Source organism: Leptonychotes weddellii, chromosome 6 (genome assembly GCF_054177405.1).
Source record: "Leptonychotes weddellii isolate Sample4059 chromosome 6, ASM5417740v2, whole genome shotgun sequence".
Classification (NCBI taxonomy): domain Eukaryota; kingdom Metazoa; phylum Chordata; class Mammalia; order Carnivora; family Phocidae; genus Leptonychotes; species Leptonychotes weddellii.
In genome coordinates, this window is record NC_138374.1 from 137,451,110 (window position 1) to 137,470,741 (window position 19,632).

The following is a 19,632-nucleotide window of genomic DNA, read 5'->3' on the forward strand; positions in this document are numbered from 1 at the left end:
GAGAAATGTTTTCTTGAACAACTACAGCTTACACCTGTTTTCTCAAAGGTTAATACTCCAATTACCTGCATAAAAATGCTTGAAATTCCCACATCCAGGCCACACCCCAGACCAATTAAGGCAATATCGCTAAGGAATGACTTAGGCATCAGCACCAGCCACTTAAAAAACAGCACACGTTGTTGTGTCCCCCCCCACCCCCCAACAGTTAACAGGCCACAGGTCTGCCAGAGCCTTAGGCTGGGCAGGAAGTGGGGCACAGGAGCACCCTCTTGTGCCCTTCAAATACCATGACTGCGTTAAAGGCAGCATCCCTGACTGTAGGAAATGGTTAATTTGTTTTGATGAGATGATGTCCCTACGTAACCTCTACCTCAGGCTAACAAGAGCAACATATATTTCAGGCGTTTGACAGAAAGTCTGCTTAAAGTAGATTAAAAACCAGTTACCTGAATGTTGAAATAAACCTCATTATCAGCAAAGAGCTGAACTTCATTATCTAACCGAAGGGAATATAATCAGAAACATGATACTGAGTGTAACGTTCACCCTGAGAAGGGAAAAAGACCTTTACAATTAAAGAATTAGATTATAAAAACTTCCTCTTTAATCAAGGCTTTTTAACATGGAACAGATTTCTTGAATAAAATGAAAAGTTTCCAATATATTGAAACAAGCCACCGTACATACAACACCTGGCAAGAAACAAAACAAAACAGCAAGTTTACACAATCCCTGTAACAGCCACGGCCTTATTCTCAGATGCTTCCTCCACCTACCAAGTGTGTTCTGCTGGGTACAGAGATCAGCATGGTTTCTGGGGTGACACTCAGCTGAGGCTGCAGCCCGAAGAGCGCTCATCTGGCTGGGCCATGGTGCTGTCAGCTCTGCTCGAGCAAAGCAGTCAGCAGCACATTCAAACAGTGGACTGAACATCCTTTAAATATCAAAGTGAGAAACAAGAAGGCAACACAATGATGTTATCAGGAAGATGTTAGCAAGCAAGGACAGCTGTGTAAAGCTCGAGGCTGGAAGTGGCGGCCAGCTTCATTTCTTCGGCTTCTTGGGCAGTGGCCGTCGGAACAACAAGATGTGAGGTTCTGAAAGAGTGAGTGAAATCGAAGAGACACGCTCGCACTGGTCTCTGCACTTCCCAGATATCACCCACTCAGATCTTTATGACTAAATTAAGATTTAAGCATATGGCCTTAGAAGCAGACCCACAAGCTGGGCCTGTCTGCCAAGCCAAGAGCGGTTAGCGTCAGTTCCCTCGCTATGTTTGTACAGCCCCCGGGGGCCTTTATTAGTTTTGCCTGGCAGCTTGGGGTCTGGTGTCTTATCAAGAAATATACTCTCCTTGGCTTATTTGGAACACATCCAAGAATTCACTTTCTGATGGAGAATGATGCAGGGGCCATAACCTCTACCAGGGTATATGTGGCCTTAAGAAAAAAAAGGGCACACTCAGACTGAACTAAAGATTAAAGGAGGTTTTTCAGGGACAGGTTGTCTCTGAACTTCCCAGATACTTTCCTTTTATTTATTTTTGGTCACTCCAGTTTTTCTAGATGGCTGGTGAGGAACCAATAAAGCATCCTTACCATCCCCCCCATTTCTCTGGGTTATACGATCTCATCACTCTGTCTTTCCCTCAGTGAAGGAGCCCTCCATGGTTGCTTTCAGACATCGCACCAACCTGGTTCGTGGATCATGTAATGGACCCATCCCTGACTCTGCTGAACGCCAAGATTTCTCCATTCCGATTCAGACATCAGATGGGTTTTAGGGACCAGCTTGGCGATGTCCTTGGGCAACATGACATGCCTGTAAGAGAAACATGGAAAGATGGGGAGAATTCACATCAGTACAGGGTGCAGTATGAAGAGCTTGCATACAAAGCTGAGAGCAAAAAAAAGAAAAAAATCGGTTTCTGATGGTAGGGAGTTTATATAATCTATTGTGGGGTAGAGGCAGCTAGAAATAAAGGCCAATTATGTAAATCCTCACCAAAGTATGTTAAAAAGCACACATTAATGGCTAATGACTAACTCAAGTGAACAAGCACCTGTTTTCCTGCCTTCCTGGAGCTCAGTCTGCTGATTACTCTAGAATGCTATAAGGGCAGCCCCATAGCACACACAGTGTTAATAATTAAAAGTAATTTTGAGAAGGATTGGTTTTGCGAAGAAAGGCCTCTTATGGAGCGCTGTGTGGGAGAGCCGTCACAAAGGATGAAATGGAAATGTCTCACCCTCCAAAATCTACCCTCGATCTCATCATCCTAACTTTGAAGAGAGTTGCCATGAGACTTCTTTTGGGAAGCCTCATGTTCTCCTAACCAAGGACTTCTCCTTTCATGGTAAAAAATTATTACTCTGACATGAATTGGGCTAATCCAGATAGACTCCATCGCGCTCAGTGAAAATATACTAGACGCTCTCTGTATTAGTAGCGGAGACTCTTCGCAGAGGCACAATTCTAGTCTAAATATGTGAAGATGGCTTACATTGAATGGACAAGCCCCCGGCACAGGGACGGCCTTCAATACCTAATCAGATCAGACACCCAAACCCCCCAACAAACCCTCGCAAGCACCACCACCAAGACAGCACCGCCTCGACTTACAACTTCCTAACCCTGCAAAGAGGTGGTAAGCACAGAATTTAGTTAGCGCAGTTCAGACGTGGAAAAGAAAGCTAACGGGCCCACGGTCCCGTATGGGTCAGCACACACCGAGTCCCCGGAGCCTGCAAAGTTCCCGTTCTATGTTCTTTAAAGTGGAAGGCGAGACACCCACCGGGCAGGCGGTGTGAGCGTCACACTGAACGCCTGGAATGCCGACTCGGGCAGAATCCCCGCTCCCCGCGATCTTCCGGCCTAGAATCGCGGCGCTGCATCTGCCAGACGCAAGCCCGCGGCCAGTGCTGTGCCCCACACCGGTCCCTGACCCCAGCACAGCCCCACCGCCTCCCCCCGAAGCCCGGCAGGCTCTGCTCCGACTCTCGGGTCGGGGGCGGCAGGGGCCGTGGGCTGCGCTCGCGCTGCGGCGCAACTCCCGAGCCTGCGGCACCCCGACGCCGGATCAGACCTCACCGGGGCACCTGGCAGGCCCCCGCCGTCTTTCCTCCAAGCCCTCCCCGCAACAAGCCCGCACGCCCACGCCCCCTTTCCAGGACTCCTCCAGCGCCGCTGCGGCCACCTCTTCGCAGCAGGCTCCCCAAGGCAAAGCTCGACATGCCGGGGAAAGCTCAGAGAACGCTCCAGAACCCCGTCAGGGGGGAGGGGGTCAGCCAGAACTCTAGCCACGCCCCCTCCGCCCGCTGCCCGGCTCCCGGCTGACTCGGAGTTCGCCGGGTCTGCGCGCCCCCGCGCCGCCAGGCCCTCGCGCATGCGCCCTGCGCTCCCCGCGATCGTCCCCGTCCGCGACCCGTGAGTCTCTCGCGCTTGCGTCGGTCCTGTCGATTCAGCCCTCACTTGTCAAAGTTCACGACCTCGTTATGGCCCCCGCGCCGGCACTAACCGGTACTCGAACTCCTCGTCGTCATATTTGTCCGAATAGTAAATCTGTTTGTGCGACATGATCGCTCAGTCTGAGGACCGTCAGGCCCGCGCCGCCAACCTCCAAACAACTCCCAGCAGCACGCGCTCCCACCCACTTTGGCCTCGCTTTCAAACACGCCGCCCGCGCTTCCTATTGGTCCCTTTGATTTAAGGCGGGACAACTCCACCTTCAAGCCTCGGATTGGCTTAGAGTTCCTCCTCCTCGAGTCCTTATTGGAGTGTACTTCTTACGTTCGTCAAGGACTGGCGTAGGTAAAAAAAAAATACGCCTCTAATTGGCTATCCCTGCCCCCGTGCGCGTTCTCGCGCTGCCATTGGCGGATTCGGGAAAGTGGGACGGCTGAAGGAGGGACGCTGAGGTAGAGGGTCAGGGGTTAGTGAGGCCGGAAGTGAGTGCAATAAAGTTTCTTCAAGGAGGCCAGGCCGGGGAGAAAGTTGGAACGGCCAGCTAAGGAGGCAGTGGCGTGATCCGGAACCAAATCGAGCCGCGGTGCGGTGCGGTGCGGAGACTCCATGAGGCCCTGGTGAGTTGGGTCTTCTCCCTCCCCTTAGGTGACCCACTCCTCCACCCCGGAACCCCTCTCCCGGGACCCTACTTCCGGTCTTCATTTGTAAGTCCCGCCCCCTGAGACCCCCTCCCCGGAAGTCCCACCCCCATCTTCAGGGGGCTCCCCGAACCCCGATTTGTTTTCTGTTTATTGTCCACGACCTCACCCTGCCGCCCAGCTTTCCTGGAAGTCCCACCCCCGGACATGCTTCCACAAGCCCTACTGCAAGAAACCTGACGGTAGTTCTTCCAATTCCCCGAGACCCCGCCTCCTGGCGACGGGTCCATCAAAAAGCCTATCTCCCAGAAGACCAGAGCCCCGCCCCTCGGCGGACAGGCAGGGCGCGGGAGGCCACGCCTCCCCAGGGGCCCCGCCCGAGGCCCCGCCCCTTCCCTGACCACGTCGGGCCGTGCGGGGGGCCTCGCCGCCTGGAAGTCCCCGGTGCACGCGACCTAGGGGCCACGCCCCCTCGGGAACGTTCCGAGTGGGACCCGGGTCCCCTCCTCAGAAGCGCTGTCTTGGGTCCCCAAACCCCTTGCAGGCAGAGTTCCCTTTTCTCGCTTGGGCCTCGGGCCCAGCTCTCCCGAGCTCTCCTGCTCCGGCAGGTGGGAAGTCAAAGTGCCCCGCCCGGTTCTGAGCAGTGCGAGGGCCGAGGCAGCCCTCTACCTCCCCCTGCCCCTGCCAAGGGTGGGCCCGCTGGAAGGGGGCTGGACTTGGGGTTTGGCGCGAGACGGGGAGAGGGGCTTGCTCCTGGGTTCCCAACCCCGGAGTTTCCCTGCTCAGGACCGACTCCGCCCCCAGAGACAGCTGTAGGTCTCACACCTGCACCTCGGGACCTGGTAGGGTCATGGGTTTGTTGGCGTGTGACCTGCGGGTGCGACAGGGGCGAAAGTTCTCTGCTGCTAGAAAACGGTGGCTTGGCGTGGGTGGAGGGGACAGTGACCTTTTTGCTGTTTGATTTTTTTTTTTTTTTTTTTGGAAGGGACTCCCCAGCCTCCACCGTTTCTTTGGCTCTTCTCCGCCCCCTAACCAGAGTTCTTGTCTGGGCATTCCTTCTGGTCCCGCTCGCCCAGCCTTCCCTTCTGGAAACATTCCCGAGGCTTTCGCCATTTCCTGCTACTTGCCTCCTCCTCCCTGCTGGGCCGAGAAGCCACGAGCAGCTTCTCCCCCACACCCAGCCACCCCGACTCACAGTAGGCAAGCTCCTTTCCTATGCAAATTTAAAGAGCCCGACTTCCTCTTTCTTTCCTTCCAAACGCCCACACCTGTTGGTTGTTCCCTGCCTCTGGACTGTGCGGGCTCCCGCAGGAGGAGGACGTCCTGGCCTGTGTGGGGAGGAGGGGGCGGTGCGAGGCCAGGGCAAAACCCCTTCCTCAGTCTCTCCAGGCCTGAGGGCTGAAGGCCTGAGGAAGTGGAGTGACGAAGACCAGGGGAAAGAGTTTAGCACAGTATCTGACACGATTTAAATGCTAGTATTATCAATGACTATAGTTTGCGTCTTTGTGTCTTCTGGAGTTTAAGAATAGGTAATCCCAAAGTGACCGTGGGGATTGTATGTATCTTCTACTACTTTTTGTTTGGTGACTTTGCCCCTTCCTCCAAGGCCCCCTTTAGCAGAGCTCTGTCTGGGAGCCTCGTGTGGAGGGGATCGGTGGGGCTGTTCCCTGTGTCCAGCCCCAGCCCACCCCTGGCACCCTTGGCACAGATTTGTCTTCTGCCCCCTCTGTCCTTCGGTGGCCTGTAGCCCCCACTTCTCTTGGAGAATTGTTTCACTCTCCCATCTCCTCCAGCCAGACTCTGCCCCTGTCGTTGGGGGGCACTGTGCTCCGTGGTGGACACCTGCGCCTTCCCTAGCCACCACTGCAAGAGGAGGGGTATGAACCTGTCTGGCGGGTCAGAGCCCTGCCACCTCTCCACCCAGCCGCTCCTGACAGCTTGCTTTGCTGACTCGGCCTGTGGAAGGGGGCACAGAAGAGTGCTTGGCTGGGGGCCGCTGCTCCTTGGCATGGTGGGTGCCGTGGTAGGGCACCATCAGCCTGTCCTCTGCCCCAGTTCCTGCCTGGTGCGCCACCCAGGTTGGACCTCGTTCCCTTTACTTCTCCAGCTTTGCTCTTCCTCTTGGTCCCTCTCTGCGTCCACTGGGACCACTTCCATCCTTTCCCCTTTTCTTAACCTCCTGTCCACAGCTGTGGTAGCAGAGGGTGCTAATGGCCCCAGGCTCCCTGGGGCCACCCCCCGACTGTGTGGTGTTGCTAGGGGTGGCCTGGCCTGGAGGAGGGGGGCATTTGAGTGTTCCACCAGGACAGGAAGGAGAGTGCTGAGCTCAGGGATCCCCTCCCTTTTCCACCCCCAGCTCCCTCTGTTTCCTCTCTCATTCCCCCTACCCTCCTGCAGCTTCCTGCTCCCTTTGGCCTGCCCATGTCCTGTGTGGATTGATCCAGACCTCCTCTTATTTCCCTCCTTTCCTTCTCATTCCTACATCCTTCCCTCCCACCCCCACTTTACTCCTCCCCAGATTACTGGTGGTTTGTCTGGGGGCGGGAGGGGGGGTGGTGCATGGAGAGCTCCATCCCTGCCAGAGTTCTAGGCTGGGGCTGTGGTGGGGGCTTAGCCCCTTACAGCCTGTGAGTCAGCACTGTCCTCGGGATTGGTCTCTGGCCTTAGCTCTCCGCCCCTGGGGAGGAGCCAGGCAGCTCTGGGTCCAGCCTGTTCTCTTCTCAGCCAGAGAAGAGGCTCCACGCTGGGCGGGGATGGGGCCTGAAACTATCTGGGTCTGAGCCGGGGGTGCTGCCGCTGGGGCCTCTTGTCCCTCACCCTCCCCAGGATCCTTGAGATCCCTGGGCCATAGAGGTCCGGTCAGACTAAGGGCCTGGGGATGCCCCCTGCCTGGCCCCCTTGCCCTGACTGGCAGGGGGGCCGGGCTGGGCAGCAGCCTCCCTCTCACAGCAGCCATGGATCTCCTGCCCCCCAAGCCCAAGTACAACCCACTTCGGAATGAGTCTCTGTCATCGCTGGAGGAGGGGGCTTCAGGGTCCACCCCACCGGAGGAGCTGCCTTCCCCATCGGCCTCGTCCCTGGGGCCCATCCTGCCACCTCTGCCTGGGGATGATAGTCCCACTACCCTGTGTTCCTTCTTCCCCCGGATGAGCAACCTGAAGCTGGCCAACCCAGCTGGGGGGCGCCCGGGGCCAAAGGGGGAGCCAGGAAGGGCAGCTGAGGATGGGGAGGGGATCGTAGGGGCGGCCATGCCAGACTCAGGCCCCCTGCCCCTCCTCCAGGACATGAACAAGCTGAGTGGAGGCGGCGGGCGCAGGACTCGGGTGGAAGGGGGCCAGCTGGGGGGCGAGGAGTGGACCCGCCACGGGAGCTTTGTCAATAAGCCCACGCGGGGCTGGCTGCATCCCAACGACAAAGTCATGGGACCCGGGGTTTCCTACCTGGTTCGGGTGAGTGAACATCCTCCCATTCCCTCCTCCCTCCTCCCTCCCGGACCCCTCCGGTTCCTCTGCTCACTCCAGCCTTACCCGAGCCTCTTGTTTTCTGCTCTTCCCAGCACCTCCCTTGGTTTAAGGGTCCTGTTTCTCATACCTTACTAGCTTCTTCGCTGCTTCTGCAGCCCCTCCCCTTCCAACTCTGCCTGGGCCCCTTCCTTCTTGTGACACTCCCCCCCCCCACCATGCTTAGCACAAAGCCCAGCACATTGCAGGCCCTTAGTAAGTGTTGGAATGAGTGAGTCTTGATTGTGTCCCCCAGCCTCCTCCCTCTGGGGATATCACTCCACCCCCCTCCCGCCCCCCCACCCCCAGTGCCCGTCACTGCCCCCCACATTCTCCTCCCAGATGCCCGAGGCCCTCCTAGCTTGCCCTTTCCTCTGCTCCTTTTTCCTCTGATCTTGCACGTAGTGGGGTGTAGCCGCAGGCAGCCAGCAAAACTTCTTCGTCTTTACTCTTCCTTTAGGGAGCACATAGGGAAAAGGTCCGGGGCTCCTTGTGAAGGGGTGGGGGGAGGCGGCTGACTTGTCCCCCTCCATCCCTCCCTCAGTACATGGGCTGTGTGGAGGTTCTGCAGTCAATGCGTGCCTTGGACTTCAACACCCGCACCCAGGTCACCAGGTTAGTGGGGAGGGGGGCAGACGGGGGGAGTCCTGGATTAGTGAGGGGAGCAGGGGAGTGGGTCTTGGTCGCTTGCTAGCCATGGCTTATCTTTAGGTAAAGGGGATTGAAAGAAAGTTAGGGGAGTGAGTCTAAGTCTGAATGAAAAGAGGCACCTCTGGTCTGGATCCTTCTTACTTATCCAGTCCTGTGAGTGGTGGGGGAGGTAGCAGAGCCAGCCGGCAGCTGGAGCCTGAGTATAGAACAGGGTGGGTGGAAGGTTGCTGCTGCCTTTGGGAAGGGAATGGGACATTTGGTAGCTGGAAGGGGGTGGGGCCAGACCCACTGAGGCCCTAACCCAATCAGCCAGGAAGTGGCCTCTCCGTGTCATCAAATATTAAAGGCCCTTAATTCAATCCACCACGACAAAGAGCCTGGAGTGCCCCTGGAGTCTGGCCTGGTCTTCCCCTCCCCCTGCCCTGTGGCAGCCCCAGCTGATTGGGAGGCAGGCTCTAGGTCTAAGGACCTCTTTCTCCCCAGGGAGGCCATCAGTCTGGTGTGTGAGGCTGTGCCTGGTGCGAAGGGGGCGACAAGGAGGAGAAAGGTACCTGGGGCCGATGGGGCTGGGTGTGCTGCTGGGAAATGTGGGGGAGCAGGCCAAAAGGCAGAGGGTGGGGGATTCCTGGTGTGGGGAACCCCCAGCTTCTGAGATCCTTGGGCCCTTCCCTAGCCCTGTAGCCGCCCGCTCAGTTCCATCCTGGGGAGGAGTAACCTGAAATTTGCGGGGATGCCAATCACTCTCACCGTATCCACCAGCAGCCTCAACCTTATGGCCGCAGACTGCAAACAGGTTGGTGGGGTTGGGTGAGGGGGCCAGAAACACTGTTGGGAGGGCTGAGCCAGGACCTGGTCACAGGGCCAGGAGCTAAGACAGGAAGGAAGGAGGAGCTTAGGAGGACCTGGGCTAAGAAGTCAAAAGGGTGGGACTGACACTCCAGGGCTGTGGGGCAGGGCTGGGGGTGCCCAGGTGCTGCAGGGCTGCCTGACCCATGCCGTTCCCTCCTTTCTCTGTCCCCTGCACTAACCCTCAGATCATCGCCAACCACCACATGCAGTCTATCTCGTTTGCGTCCGGTGGGGACCCGGTGAGTTGGGGAACAGGGCGGGGGGGGTGGGAAGAGTAGGGGCCACACCAGCTGGAAAAGAGGGTGTGCTGGGATCGAAGTGGTGTCTGGAAAGGCCTGGGTTGTGTAGGGGTCAGGGGTGAGGTGGGCTGTAAAACTGAGCTAAGGGGCTGCTTCTGACCCTGCCCACCCCAGGACACAGCTGAGTACGTCGCCTATGTTGCCAAAGACCCGGTGAATCAGAGAGGTGAGGCGCGGTGGGGAGCGCTGGGTGGGGCCAGCTGTCCGAGAGGCAGGTGAGCAGGACCTGGGGAGCTAAGCAGGGGCTCCTGCCGGGAAGACGAGGGCCCCTGGCCGCGCCTCCTCCCAGCAGGCCGCCTCTGCTGTGCCCCCAGCCTGCCACATCCTGGAGTGTCCCGAAGGGCTCGCTCAGGATGTCATCAGCACCATCGGCCAGGCCTTCGAGTTGCGCTTCAAACAATACCTCAGGAACCCGCCCAAGCTGGTCACCCCTCATGACAGGTGAGCGGGTGCGGAGGGTGAGGGGCAGCTTCTGGGCCCCAGGCCCGAACGGAGAAAGCAGGTCTGCTCCACTGCTCACACTCGAGCCCAGAGAGGGTCGGGGGTGAAAATAACCTGTGTGCGTGTTTCCCACTTCCTGCTATTCTTGCGTTTCCTGTGGCTGTCAGGAAAGTCTGGCCAGGCCCTGTCTGCTGCAGGCCCGCTCTTCCTCTCGCGTGCCGGGCCACGGCGCTGCCGGCCTGTCTCTCTCTCTTATTCATTTCTCCATCCTTAGTTTTTCATTTTCCTGCCTGTAGGAGCCATCAAGAATTTGGGTGAGGGAGGATGTCTTTTTCCTGAGAGTTCTACCTTTCTTTCCCAGCTTAAGGCCGGTAGCTATTGAGTATTTAGAGGAGATTAAACTATTCTGGAGCACATCCCTTCTTGCCTCCTTGTGCTTCTCCTCCCTGTTGGGAGATAGCATGATAATCGAGGGCATGAATTCTAAAATCAAATCTGATGTTACAGCTCAGCTCCGCCAGCCTTTAATTGTGAAACCACAGGCAAATTTCTCCACCTCTGACCCTCATCTCTCTTCTATCACTGGGGAAGGAGGTAATAGCTACCTTGCAGGGCTCCCGGGAGGATGGAACGGCTGTTCTAGAGAACAGCCAGCCTCAGGCCCGCCGTGCAGGAAGTGCCCGGCCCATGGCCACTGTCTGTGCCCTCCCTCCCTCCTGTTCCTCTCAGGATGGCTGGTTTTGATGGCTCAGCTTGGGATGAGGAGGAGGAAGAGCCACCTGATCACCAGTACTATAATGACTTCCCTGGGAAGGAACCCCCTCTTGGGGGAGTGGTGGACATGAGGCTTCGGGAAGGAGCCCCCCTGGGGGCTGCTCGACCCACTCCACCCATTGGCCAGACCCCCAGCCACCTGGGAGCAACGCTGGTAAGTTACTTGGATGGAGGTGGGCTGGGCCTGGGACCTGGGATGGGAGTGGCCGGTTTGGGCTTCTGGTCTCATCTTATTTTTGTCCCTGCAGCCGGTGGGGCAGCCTGTCGGGGGAGACCCAGAAATTCGCAAACAGATGCCACCTCCACCACCCTGCCCAGGTGTGAAGGGAGTGGGGAGGTGTAGGGGCAGGGGTGCAGGAGGCAGGGCTGGGGTCATGTGATGTCTCCCTTTCCTCAGCAGGTAAAGAGCTCTTTGATGATCCTTCCTATGTCAACGTCCAGAACCTAGACAAGGCCCGGCAAGCAGGGGGTGGGGCTGGGCCCCCCAATCCTGCCATCAATGGCAGCACGCCCCGAGACCTCTTTGACATGAGTGAGTGCTCCTCTCTCCTTTTCTGCATCTCCGTCTTTCTACTCGGGTCCTCCTCTTCTGCCCTGCTCTCTCCTTCCAGGCCTCCGCTCCCTGAAGGTCTGGGTCCTGGCCTGTGTTGTGCCAGCTGCCTCTCTTAGCCCCCTCTCTGAACCCCCAGAGCCCTTCGAAGATGCCCTTCGGGTGCCTCCGCCTGCCCAGGCCGTGGCCATGGCTGAGCAGCTCCGAGGGGAGCCCTGGTTCCACGGGAAGCTGAGCCGGCGGGAGGCTGAGGCTCTGTTGCAGCTCAACGGGGACTTCCTGGTGCGGGAGAGCACGACCACGCCAGGACAGTATGTGCTCACTGGCTTGCAGAGTGGGCAGCCCAAGCACCTGCTGCTGGTGGACCCAGAGGGCGTGGTGAGTGGAGCAGGGATGTGTGTTGGGGCGGGGGGGGGGGGGGCAGAAAGGGCTCCTGCATAGCCATGCGTCTCCCCTCGCTGCCTCCCACTTTCCCTGCTTGGCATGTGAATATGGGCACCCTTCCCAGCGGGATGGCGTCCTTCCCTTCTCATACCCCTGAGCCCGAGCTCTGTTCCTTTCAGTCCTTAATTCCCCAGCCCTGACTGCATCTGAGCTAGAAGGTGTTCAGCTTTCCTGAGCCCCTCTTCTGACAAACAAGGAAACCATCCTGGAGAGGTGGTGATGCCCAGTGTCGGATGGCTAGAGCCTAGAAACCCCAAGTCTCCTTTTCCAAGAGGAGCCAGGGACCTCCCCAGCATCTCCAGACTCAGGGCTCAGCTCGGCGTCCTGTCGCCTATTTGCCCCGCCCCACTGTCCCTCCTAACTTTGGGCTCTTTTCTACAGCAACCCCAGCCTCCCTTCCCCATCTTCTTCGTAGTGTGTGTCCTCCTCTGAGACATGCCACCTTTTCGGTCGTGAGAGTAGATATCCCCCAGCTTCTCAGTTTCTGGGGCTGATGTCCTCTCTGCCCACTTCCAGAGCTAGCTGTGGATTTCCTTTCTAGAGAAGCCTCAGTGATCTGGACAGACAGCACTCTCGTCGCGGTCTTTTTCTCCTTGCTCAACCCCCTTGAATATTCCAGTTTCTGTAGTCCTGGGGGCAGAGGTCTTACTTGACTCCTCACCTGAATTGACTCCTCAGGTTCGGACAAAGGATCACCGCTTTGAGAGTGTCAGCCACCTCATCAGCTACCACGTGGACAATCACTTGCCCATCATCTCTGCGGGCAGTGAACTCTGTCTACAGCAGCCCGTGGGGCGGAAGCTGTGATCCGTCTCAGTGCTTTCTCCCCGAAGGGGCCCTCCCACCCCTTCCACCCTATTCCTTGATTCTCAGGACCTCATTTGGGAGTGTTCTGTGGGCTTGGCCTCGCGTTGGAGCCAGGGATGGTGTGGACACAGTTCAGCGTCCAGCCAAATGAGAGGGTTTGTCAGAAGCCTGGGGTAGAATCCTGTTTCTCCCCGAACCTTACCAAAGTATTACTGTACAGAGTGGCTCCCTTCCCTGGGCCTTTCCTGTGCCAATCTGATACCCCCTTCCCCAAGAAGGCGGGTGCTTGAGGCCTAGGCAGCGTGCCTCCTTGAAGTGAGAAAGGCCTAATGGGGCAATCACCTTTCCAGGGAAGGGGGAATGAATCACGCCTTTGGTCTACCCCTGGGCTCAGGGTACCCCGGACCCCTCTCAACAACACTCCCTCCCAGTGGTTAAACTTTGTGCCTTTGACCATCTCCTAGGTCTGAAGATATTTTATGCAAAGAGTTCTTGAGCCCCTGAGGTCGAGGGTGGGGGTGCTGACACCTACTTGGCTTCTGGGACCCTGTCCTCTCCTTGCTCAGCACCCCCTCCAGTTTGGGTTGGGAGAACAGAGGCAGGAATGGCAGCTGTCCCCTTTCCCTGGGGATAGGCAACCCTTAGAGATTGCCTCAGAGCTCCCCTTCCTGGCCAGCGGGGGGATGGACCCCTCCCTTGCTCAGTGCCTCCTGGCGGGGGGCGCCTCACTCAAGGGGTCTGTATATACATTTCGTAAGTCGTCTCCCCCCTCCCCAATGTTGCATGCATATTATACTCTACAGCCAAAGCATAGTCATTGGTCCCTGCCTCCTCCTACTGGGGTTGGGGGCTGGTGACTGGATTCGGGCCTCCTCAACTGGTAACTCTCCCAGGTGGATTTGTGGAGGCAGGAACGGGGGCATCGAGACGAAAGCAGTAGACAATCCCCAAATACCATCTGTAGATTTGGGAAGGCATTTATTTTATATGCATATATTTTAGGGCTGTAGATTTATTTTCCTTGTTTTCCATGGCTTATCTTGAGCACAAAATGACAATAATCAATTACGTGTACACGCCACCTCTGACTTTTCAAAACCTTTTTACAATGATTGGCATTTTCCTCCTCCCAGCCTTTGAGGCAGCTGGGCCCGACAGCATTCTCTTTTCTACCAGAGACCTGGGGCTCTGAGAAGCAGATCGTGAGCTAGGACTAGACGGAGCGAAGCGGGGAGGCTCCACGGGTGTGAGCAGCTTCACACCTGCAGTGACAGGCCCTGGTAGAGGCCGCCCGCGCCGGCCCGGAGCCCCGGAGCCCGTCCTGCCGCTGCGAGTGTAGGTCTCGGTCCTGGCCTTTCCGTTTCGTTTGGCACGGTGTCTCCACGGGCCTCACTATACCAAAGGGAAATCCTCTTCATTAAAGTCCCTATTTCTTGTACCTCGGCTTCGTGGTCCCTGTTGCTGCCCGTGCTCGGTCGCCGCTTCCACCCCGTCGGGGCGGGGGGCGGCCCCTCCCGCAGGACGTCTCCCCGCCCGCGCCGCGCACCCCCGCGGCCGCCGGGTGGTCCGGCCCACGCCCCGCCCCCTCGCCGCGCGGTGGCGGCGTCCGCGCGACTTCCGCTTCCGGCCGCCGCCGCCGCCGCCGCCGGTGCTGCTGCTGGTGTGGCCGCGGGCTGGCGGCTGGCGCTCCGCTCGCCCCCCCGGCCTCGCCGCCTGGTCTGGCCGCTCCCCGCGGGCGCCCCGACCCCCCTCCCGGCGATGGTGCCGCCCGAGGGCGCGTCCGTCCCCCGCCGCCGCTGACCCCGGCCCCCCCGCCCCATGGCCGCCTCGGCGCCGCCCCCACCGGACAAGCTGGAGGGAGGTGGCGGCCCCGCACCGCCCCCTGCGCCGCCCGGCACCGGGAGGAAGCAGGGCAAGGCCGGTGAGAGCGCCGAGGGGCTGGGCCCTCGGGGGCCGGGGGCCCGACGGGAGGCTCGGGCGGGAGGGGCGGGGGTCGGGTGTCCGAGATGGAGGACGCCGGGGTTGGGAGCCGCCGGGGGGTCGGAGGGGCGGTGTGTCGTTTAAAGGAAGAGGCGGCCGAGAGTGTGGTCGCGCGGCGTGTCTCGTGTGGCACCTTTGTTCGTATTGGTTGAGTCGGTGAGCGAGCGCCTGTCCGAGCTAGAAGAGCTGCTCCAGGCGCGTCCGGGGCCCTGGCGCTGGGGCAGCCTCAGGGAAACGTGTTTGTGTCCGCCTTCTGGTGCGCTTCCAGGTCTGCAGATGAAGAGCCCGGAGAAGAAGCGAAGGAAGTCCAACACTCAGGTGAGTGCGGCTTGGTGGTGGGGGGCTCGTTCGTGCCCCCGCTGCAGTGGGTGTGTATCTTGCCTCAGGTGCGGGGCGAAGAGAAAGCTGCTTTGCTCTGGCCTTTTCCCTCCACTTCCTAACAAGCGGGCGGGGGGCGCCGTCAGGCCGTGGGACCGCGGGACCGCGGGACCGCTGATCTTCTCAGTCAGGCCGGGAGTCTTCCTCTCCCCCCATGTTTCCTGCCCTGGTTCCCTCCCTGTAGATGACAGCTACCACTTACCGAGGTTTTTGGTAATGACTTCGCCAGCACTCTGTGCTGATGGTGCTCTAACAGTTTTGGGAGATAGGCATTGTCCCTGTTTTACAGACGAAGCGGAACACCTGCTCAAGGGTCTTGAGTTTATTCAGCGTCAGAGCTAGCATTCGGCACAGTTGTGCCTGCTTTCTCCACCCTCTGTTTCTCTATTACGGTCTGAGGTCTGTCTCGATTTACATCCGAGCTGGCCGACAGGAGCGTCCAGAACACGTTCTGTGTTTCTGCTGCTCTCCTGGTTTTTAGCTGTGTGTTTCCCCCCCATGAACCTCTTTGCCTCATCTGTTCCCCACTAGGGCCCTGCATACTCACATCTGACGGAGTTTGCGCCACCCCCGACTCCCATGGTGGATCACCTGGTTGCATCCAACCCTTTCGAGGATGACTTCGGAGCCCCTAAGGTGGGGGGCGCGGCCCCTCCATTCCTTGGCAGTCCTGTCCCCTTTGGAGGCTTCCGTGTACAGGGGGGCATGGCAGGCCAGGTACCTCCAGGCTACAGCACTGGGGGTGGAGGGGGCCCCCAGCCCCTTCGTCGACAGCCCCCCCCTTTTCCTCCCAACCCTATGGGCCCTGCTTTCAACATGCCCCCCCAGGGCCCCGGCTACCCACCCCCAGGCAACATGAACTTTCCTAGCCAACCCTTCAACCAGCCTCTGGGTCAGAACTTCAGCCCTCCTGGTGGGCAGATGATGCCAGGCCCGGTGGGGGGATTTGGCCCCATGATCTCACCCACCATGGGACAACCTCCCAGAGGGGAGCTGGGCCCCCCTTCTCTCCCCCAACGCTTTGCCCAGCCGGGAGCACCTTTTGGCCCTTCTCCTCTCCAGAGACCTGGTCAGGGGCTCCCCAGCCTGCCCCCCAACACAAGTCCCTTCCCTGGCCCGGACCCTGGCTTTCCTGGCCCTGGTGGTGAGGATGGGGGAAAGCCTCTGAACCCACCCGCTCCCACTGCTTTTCCCCAGGAGCCTCACTCAGGCTCCCCAGCCGCTGCTGTTAATGGGAATCAGCCCAGTTTCCCCCCAAACAGCAGTGGGCGGGGTGGGGGAACTCCAGATGCCAACAGCCTGGCACCCCCCAGCAAGGCGGGTGGGGGCTCAGGACCTCAGCCTCCCCCAGGCCTGGTGTACCCGTGTGGCGCCTGTCGCAGTGAGGTGAACGATGACCAGGACGCCATCCTGTGTGAGGCCTCCTGCCAGAAGTGGTTCCACCGTGAGTGTACGGGCATGACCGAGAGCGCGTACGGGCTGCTGACCACCGAGGCCTCCGCCGTCTGGGCTTGCGATCTCTGCCTCAAGACCAAGGAGATCCAGTCTGTGTACATCCGTGAGGGTGTGGGGCAGCTGGTGGCTGCTAACGATGGGTGATGCCGACCAGGGGGATGGTTTCCACTGGCTTCCCGTCCCCATGGGGCAGAAACACAGTGGCTCCTGGGGGCAGAGAAGGAACTGAGGTGGGCAGGCAGAAGAGCCTGGATTGCTCACTTTTCTGGAAACTTACACGTACACGTTGAGATCAACAGAGATCCAGGGAACCAAAGCCCTGCCGAGCATTGTGGTGGCTCCAGTCCCCGAAGGCCGAGGGGTGTGGCTGCAGGAGAAGAGAGGCTGGAGGAAGATCTGGAGGGCGGGGGTCTCCTCGGGCAGACGATGGACGCCCCAGCACCTGTGCCTGACACTCCTAGCTCGTCCCACGGCTGCAGCCTTAGTGTGTGGAGTGGCCAGAGGAGTTGGGGTCCCATCCCGGCAGTAGCCTTTTCATGGGCTTTAGGAGACAGCTTTAGGGAATAAATGGGGAATTTTCCTTTTTCTCACCCTCCCCTTGCCTCCTCCTAAGACCTACCCAAGTGCTACCCCTTCAGAGAACCAAATAGCTTGAAGAAGCAGGAGAGCTTTTGGCTGGGGCAGTTTCTTGGTGATTTGGGGCTTCAAGACTGTGGGTAAGAGATGATGTCCGGACATGTGTCCCTCATACCAAAGCCGCTGGCCCTTTCTCAGCCTCTCTTGGCCTTTTCTCCTAATGACCATATTTTTGCCAAAAATTGGGATATGCGGTCTGACAGACCGGGATATTTGAAGTTCAGACTGTCCTGGAACGTGGACTCTGCTCGCATGGCCCTCCCTGCCTCGCCCGTTTGTTGCACGGTCCGGTCCGCGGTGATCTAGAGCTTTTGGCCCCTGTATTCCTCTGCCTCTTTGGCTCGATTGAAGGAAAGCCTGGAAAGGCACAGAACCCTTATACCTCATCTCCTGATCGAAGGATCCCTGTCCCAGCCCGTGGGGGAGGGAGGTGGCGGGACGGCCATTGCTGTGGTCCTGAGATGCAGTCCAGGGTCTGGGTGTGTTTTGCTTCTCTTTCCCTGCCCTTCTGTGTATCTTGGGCCGGGTGATTAGCAGTTTTTCCTCTCAGCCAGAGGCCTGCACTGGGCTTTATGTGTTCATATTTTATTTTTCAGGCACTGCCTGCCAGAGATGGGCCCAGGGCCTGGTAGGAGCCCCGCACTGCAGCTCAAGCACACATTCCTCAGTGGGGTGGGGAAGGCAGGCACAGGCGTGGCCCAGAGGAGCTGGTGGTCCCCTGGCCGCTTCTCTGGGGACCCTAGCCTGTGAAGACTTAGCAAATGTACTGCAGAGCGCATTTGCCTGCCCAGGTGGGGCAGCGGCTTGAGGCTGTGGGAAAGAAGGGAGGGGGTTCAGGGCTTCTCTCTTCCAGTGTCCAGCCCACTCCCCCCCCAGCTTTGTGTTGTGTTTGTGGTTCTGTTGCCCCTCTTTTATCTGTTGATATTTTTGTGATGTCTTCCTCCCCTGCCCCCCATCTCTGCCTTTTTTAAGTGGCTCCTGGGGGAGGGGTCTGCTCAATCCTCTCTCTCTCCCCACTACTTTTTGGAAGAAAATGGGGGTGGCAGAGATGTGGTGGGGGTCTTTTGTACGGTTGGCTTAATAAAAGGACTTGAAAATCCATACAAGGACTCCTGCTGTTTCTGCGCATAAAGGTTGGAGTGAGCCTCTCACCGGTGGGGAGGATGCTTGAGGGGTGAGGATAGGTATGTGCCCCAGGGTTCCTGGCGGCGGGCCCCTGAACTGATCCTGGTACTAGTCGAGGAGCCAAGGGAGGCCCGAGTGCGCCACCCCTACCCCTGAGTCCCGGAGTGAGAACGCGTTTCCTTTCTGGGCACATTCCTGGGCCAGGCCTGCAGCCAGGGCCTCGGGGACAAGTGCCGTTAGTGCTTCCGGGTTTAGCACCCCCCCCCCCCGCACTCCCGGTAAAGTGTAGTGGGAAGGGGCTGCCCCTGGTCCAGCAGATTGCATTTGGGGACGCTTCCCAGACCCCCACCCCTCCCCTTTTAGAAGAGTAGCAGTGGCACCTTGCCGCTGCACGGGAGCTGGGGGAGAACGGCGGGAGAGCTATTTCCAACCCTCGGCTCGCCGTGCCCCCTCCCCCATCCTGCAGCTGTGTCTGTCTGTCTGTCCTACGGTCGACCTTGGCCCTCTGTCTCGGGAGGTGCCTCTGCCTTTCAGTTGGGTCTTCCCTCTAGAAACTGTCCAGACGCCGGGAAAGGAGGGGAGGTGACCCGAATGCAGTTTGCGGCAAGCGCAGTCAGTCCCCGGGAGGTCAGCCGCGGTCCGGGGCCTGTGCAGGTCCTCCTCCCCGGCCCCGCCTCTCAACTCCAGCTCTTATTGGCCGAAAGTTTCCGCCCCCTCAGGGAAGTTGGCCTTCCATTGGCCAGCCCCAGTCACGTGAGCCTCCCTCCCTCCCTCCCTCCCGGGGCTGGACACCCGGGGCGGCAGCCACAGGTCGGGTGAAGACCGAAGGCGCGGGCAGGTGAGGCCCTACGGGGCGGGGGCCCTCCGGACCCGCCGCGGGACCGGGGCGCGCAGCCGGGCGTGCGCTTCGCCGCTGGGCCGCGGTGGGGGGGCGCCCCGGGCGGGCTCCTGCGGCTCCTCCGCTTTACAGGTTTGGGGGAGCCACTCTTGGAGGGGCTGAGTGCAGCTAGCCAGAGGGGGAGAGCTCCCCCTTTGGCTGTCTTCTAGACATGGCAGAAGTGCCCGACAAGCCTGAAAGTGTGTTTTTGTTGGATCCTGCCGGACTGCGAGTGGGGAGGGGGTGGAGGCGGAGAGGTCGGCGAGAAAGAGCTCTGGAAGCAGCGCGGGGAGGGGAGGAGGTTAGACCGAGGAAGCAACTTCCTAATAAGGCAAGGAGCTGCGGGCCGGGGAGCGCGGGGCTAGCTTGTGGCATCTGGGACGGACTCGGCGGCGAGGGAGGGAGCCGAGTTTGGGACCCTGAGTGTAGGGCTTCCAGGCTGTCTCCTGTTTGGGTCTCCGAAGTGTTTGTCTTCTTGACCCAGATACCGTGGCTGGTTTCCATGGAGACGGGGGGTCTGACATCACCCTGGTTGCCATGGTGCCTGGTTCTGGAGGACCCGAGCAGGCTGTACACAGCCAGGGATAAACAGGGACTTCGGCCCAAGCTGCTGCCACTTCCTTCCTGCCACCACCTGTTAGCAGTCACACGCAGCGACGGGGGACCGGAGGGGGGCGGGGGATGATGACAGTCCAGTGTGTGCCTGTGGGGAGGAGCGGCCACTCTGGGACCAGCAACTGGGGACGGGGGGGGGGGGGGG

The 19,632-nt window shown here is 59.2% G+C and overlaps 4 protein-coding genes across 8 annotated transcripts in view; 3 read left to right on the forward strand and 1 right to left on the reverse strand.

The window, feature by feature from the left end:
- Positions 1 to 584: 584 nt before the first annotated feature.
- Positions 585 to 3,676, reverse strand: CKS1B (CDC28 protein kinase regulatory subunit 1B). Of its 2 annotated transcripts, none has more exons than XM_006734814.3 (3): positions 3,521 to 3,675; positions 1,697 to 1,824; positions 585 to 1,100 (listed from the first exon to the last, which is right to left on the reverse strand). In XM_006734814.3, exons 1-3 carry the CDS (start codon positions 3,577 to 3,579, stop codon positions 1,048 to 1,050), a joined length of 240 nt encoding a protein of 79 aa, XP_006734877.1. In that variant the 5' UTR covers positions 3,580 to 3,675; the 3' UTR covers positions 585 to 1,047. The 2 variants fall into 2 exon arrangements, with proteins under 2 accessions (XP_006734877.1, XP_081681645.1); XM_081825519.1 differs by lacking the exon at positions 585 to 1,100 and adding an exon at positions 1,118 to 1,442 and having other exon boundaries at positions 3,521 to 3,676.
- A 254-nt stretch (positions 3,677 to 3,930) lies between these two features.
- SHC1 (SHC adaptor protein 1) lies at positions 3,931 to 13,859 on the forward strand. 3 transcript variants are annotated; one of them, XM_006734817.3, is made up of 13 exons: positions 3,931 to 4,085; positions 7,388 to 7,555; positions 8,151 to 8,221; positions 8,741 to 8,804; positions 8,931 to 9,050; positions 9,292 to 9,345; positions 9,520 to 9,571; positions 9,720 to 9,846; positions 10,576 to 10,774; positions 10,869 to 10,938; positions 11,018 to 11,152; positions 11,310 to 11,548; positions 12,293 to 13,859. In XM_006734817.3, exons 2-13 carry the CDS (start codon positions 7,391 to 7,393, stop codon positions 12,419 to 12,421), a joined length of 1,425 nt encoding a protein of 474 aa, XP_006734880.1. In that variant the 5' UTR covers positions 3,931 to 4,085; positions 7,388 to 7,390; the 3' UTR covers positions 12,422 to 13,859. The 3 variants fall into 3 exon arrangements, with proteins under 3 accessions (XP_006734880.1, XP_006734879.1, XP_030885590.1); XM_006734816.3 differs by lacking the exon at positions 3,931 to 4,085 and having other exon boundaries at positions 6,729 to 7,555; positions 11,021 to 11,152; XM_031029730.2 differs by lacking the exon at positions 3,931 to 4,085 and having other exon boundaries at positions 6,733 to 7,555.
- A 198-nt stretch (positions 13,860 to 14,057) lies between these two features.
- Positions 14,058 to 17,976, forward strand: PYGO2 (pygopus family PHD finger 2). 2 transcript variants are annotated; one of them, XM_006734818.3, is made up of 3 exons: positions 14,058 to 14,342; positions 14,670 to 14,719; positions 15,311 to 17,976. In XM_006734818.3, exons 1-3 carry the CDS (start codon positions 14,240 to 14,242, stop codon positions 16,376 to 16,378), a joined length of 1,221 nt encoding a protein of 406 aa, XP_006734881.3. In that variant the 5' UTR covers positions 14,058 to 14,239; the 3' UTR covers positions 16,379 to 17,976. The 2 variants fall into 2 exon arrangements, with proteins under 2 accessions (XP_006734881.3, XP_081681644.1); XM_081825518.1 differs by lacking the exon at positions 14,058 to 14,342 and adding an exon at positions 14,460 to 14,557.
- The window catches only part of PBXIP1 (PBX homeobox interacting protein 1), a 9,264-nt gene continuing 7,114 nt past the window's right edge, over positions 17,483 to 19,632 (forward strand). The window contains exons 1-2 of the mRNA XM_081823233.1: positions 17,483 to 17,498; positions 18,754 to 18,833. Of these exons, the coding sequence (XP_081679359.1) occupies positions 17,483 to 17,498; positions 18,754 to 18,833 (96 nt within the window). The remainder of the gene's footprint in view (positions 17,499 to 18,753; positions 18,834 to 19,632) is intronic.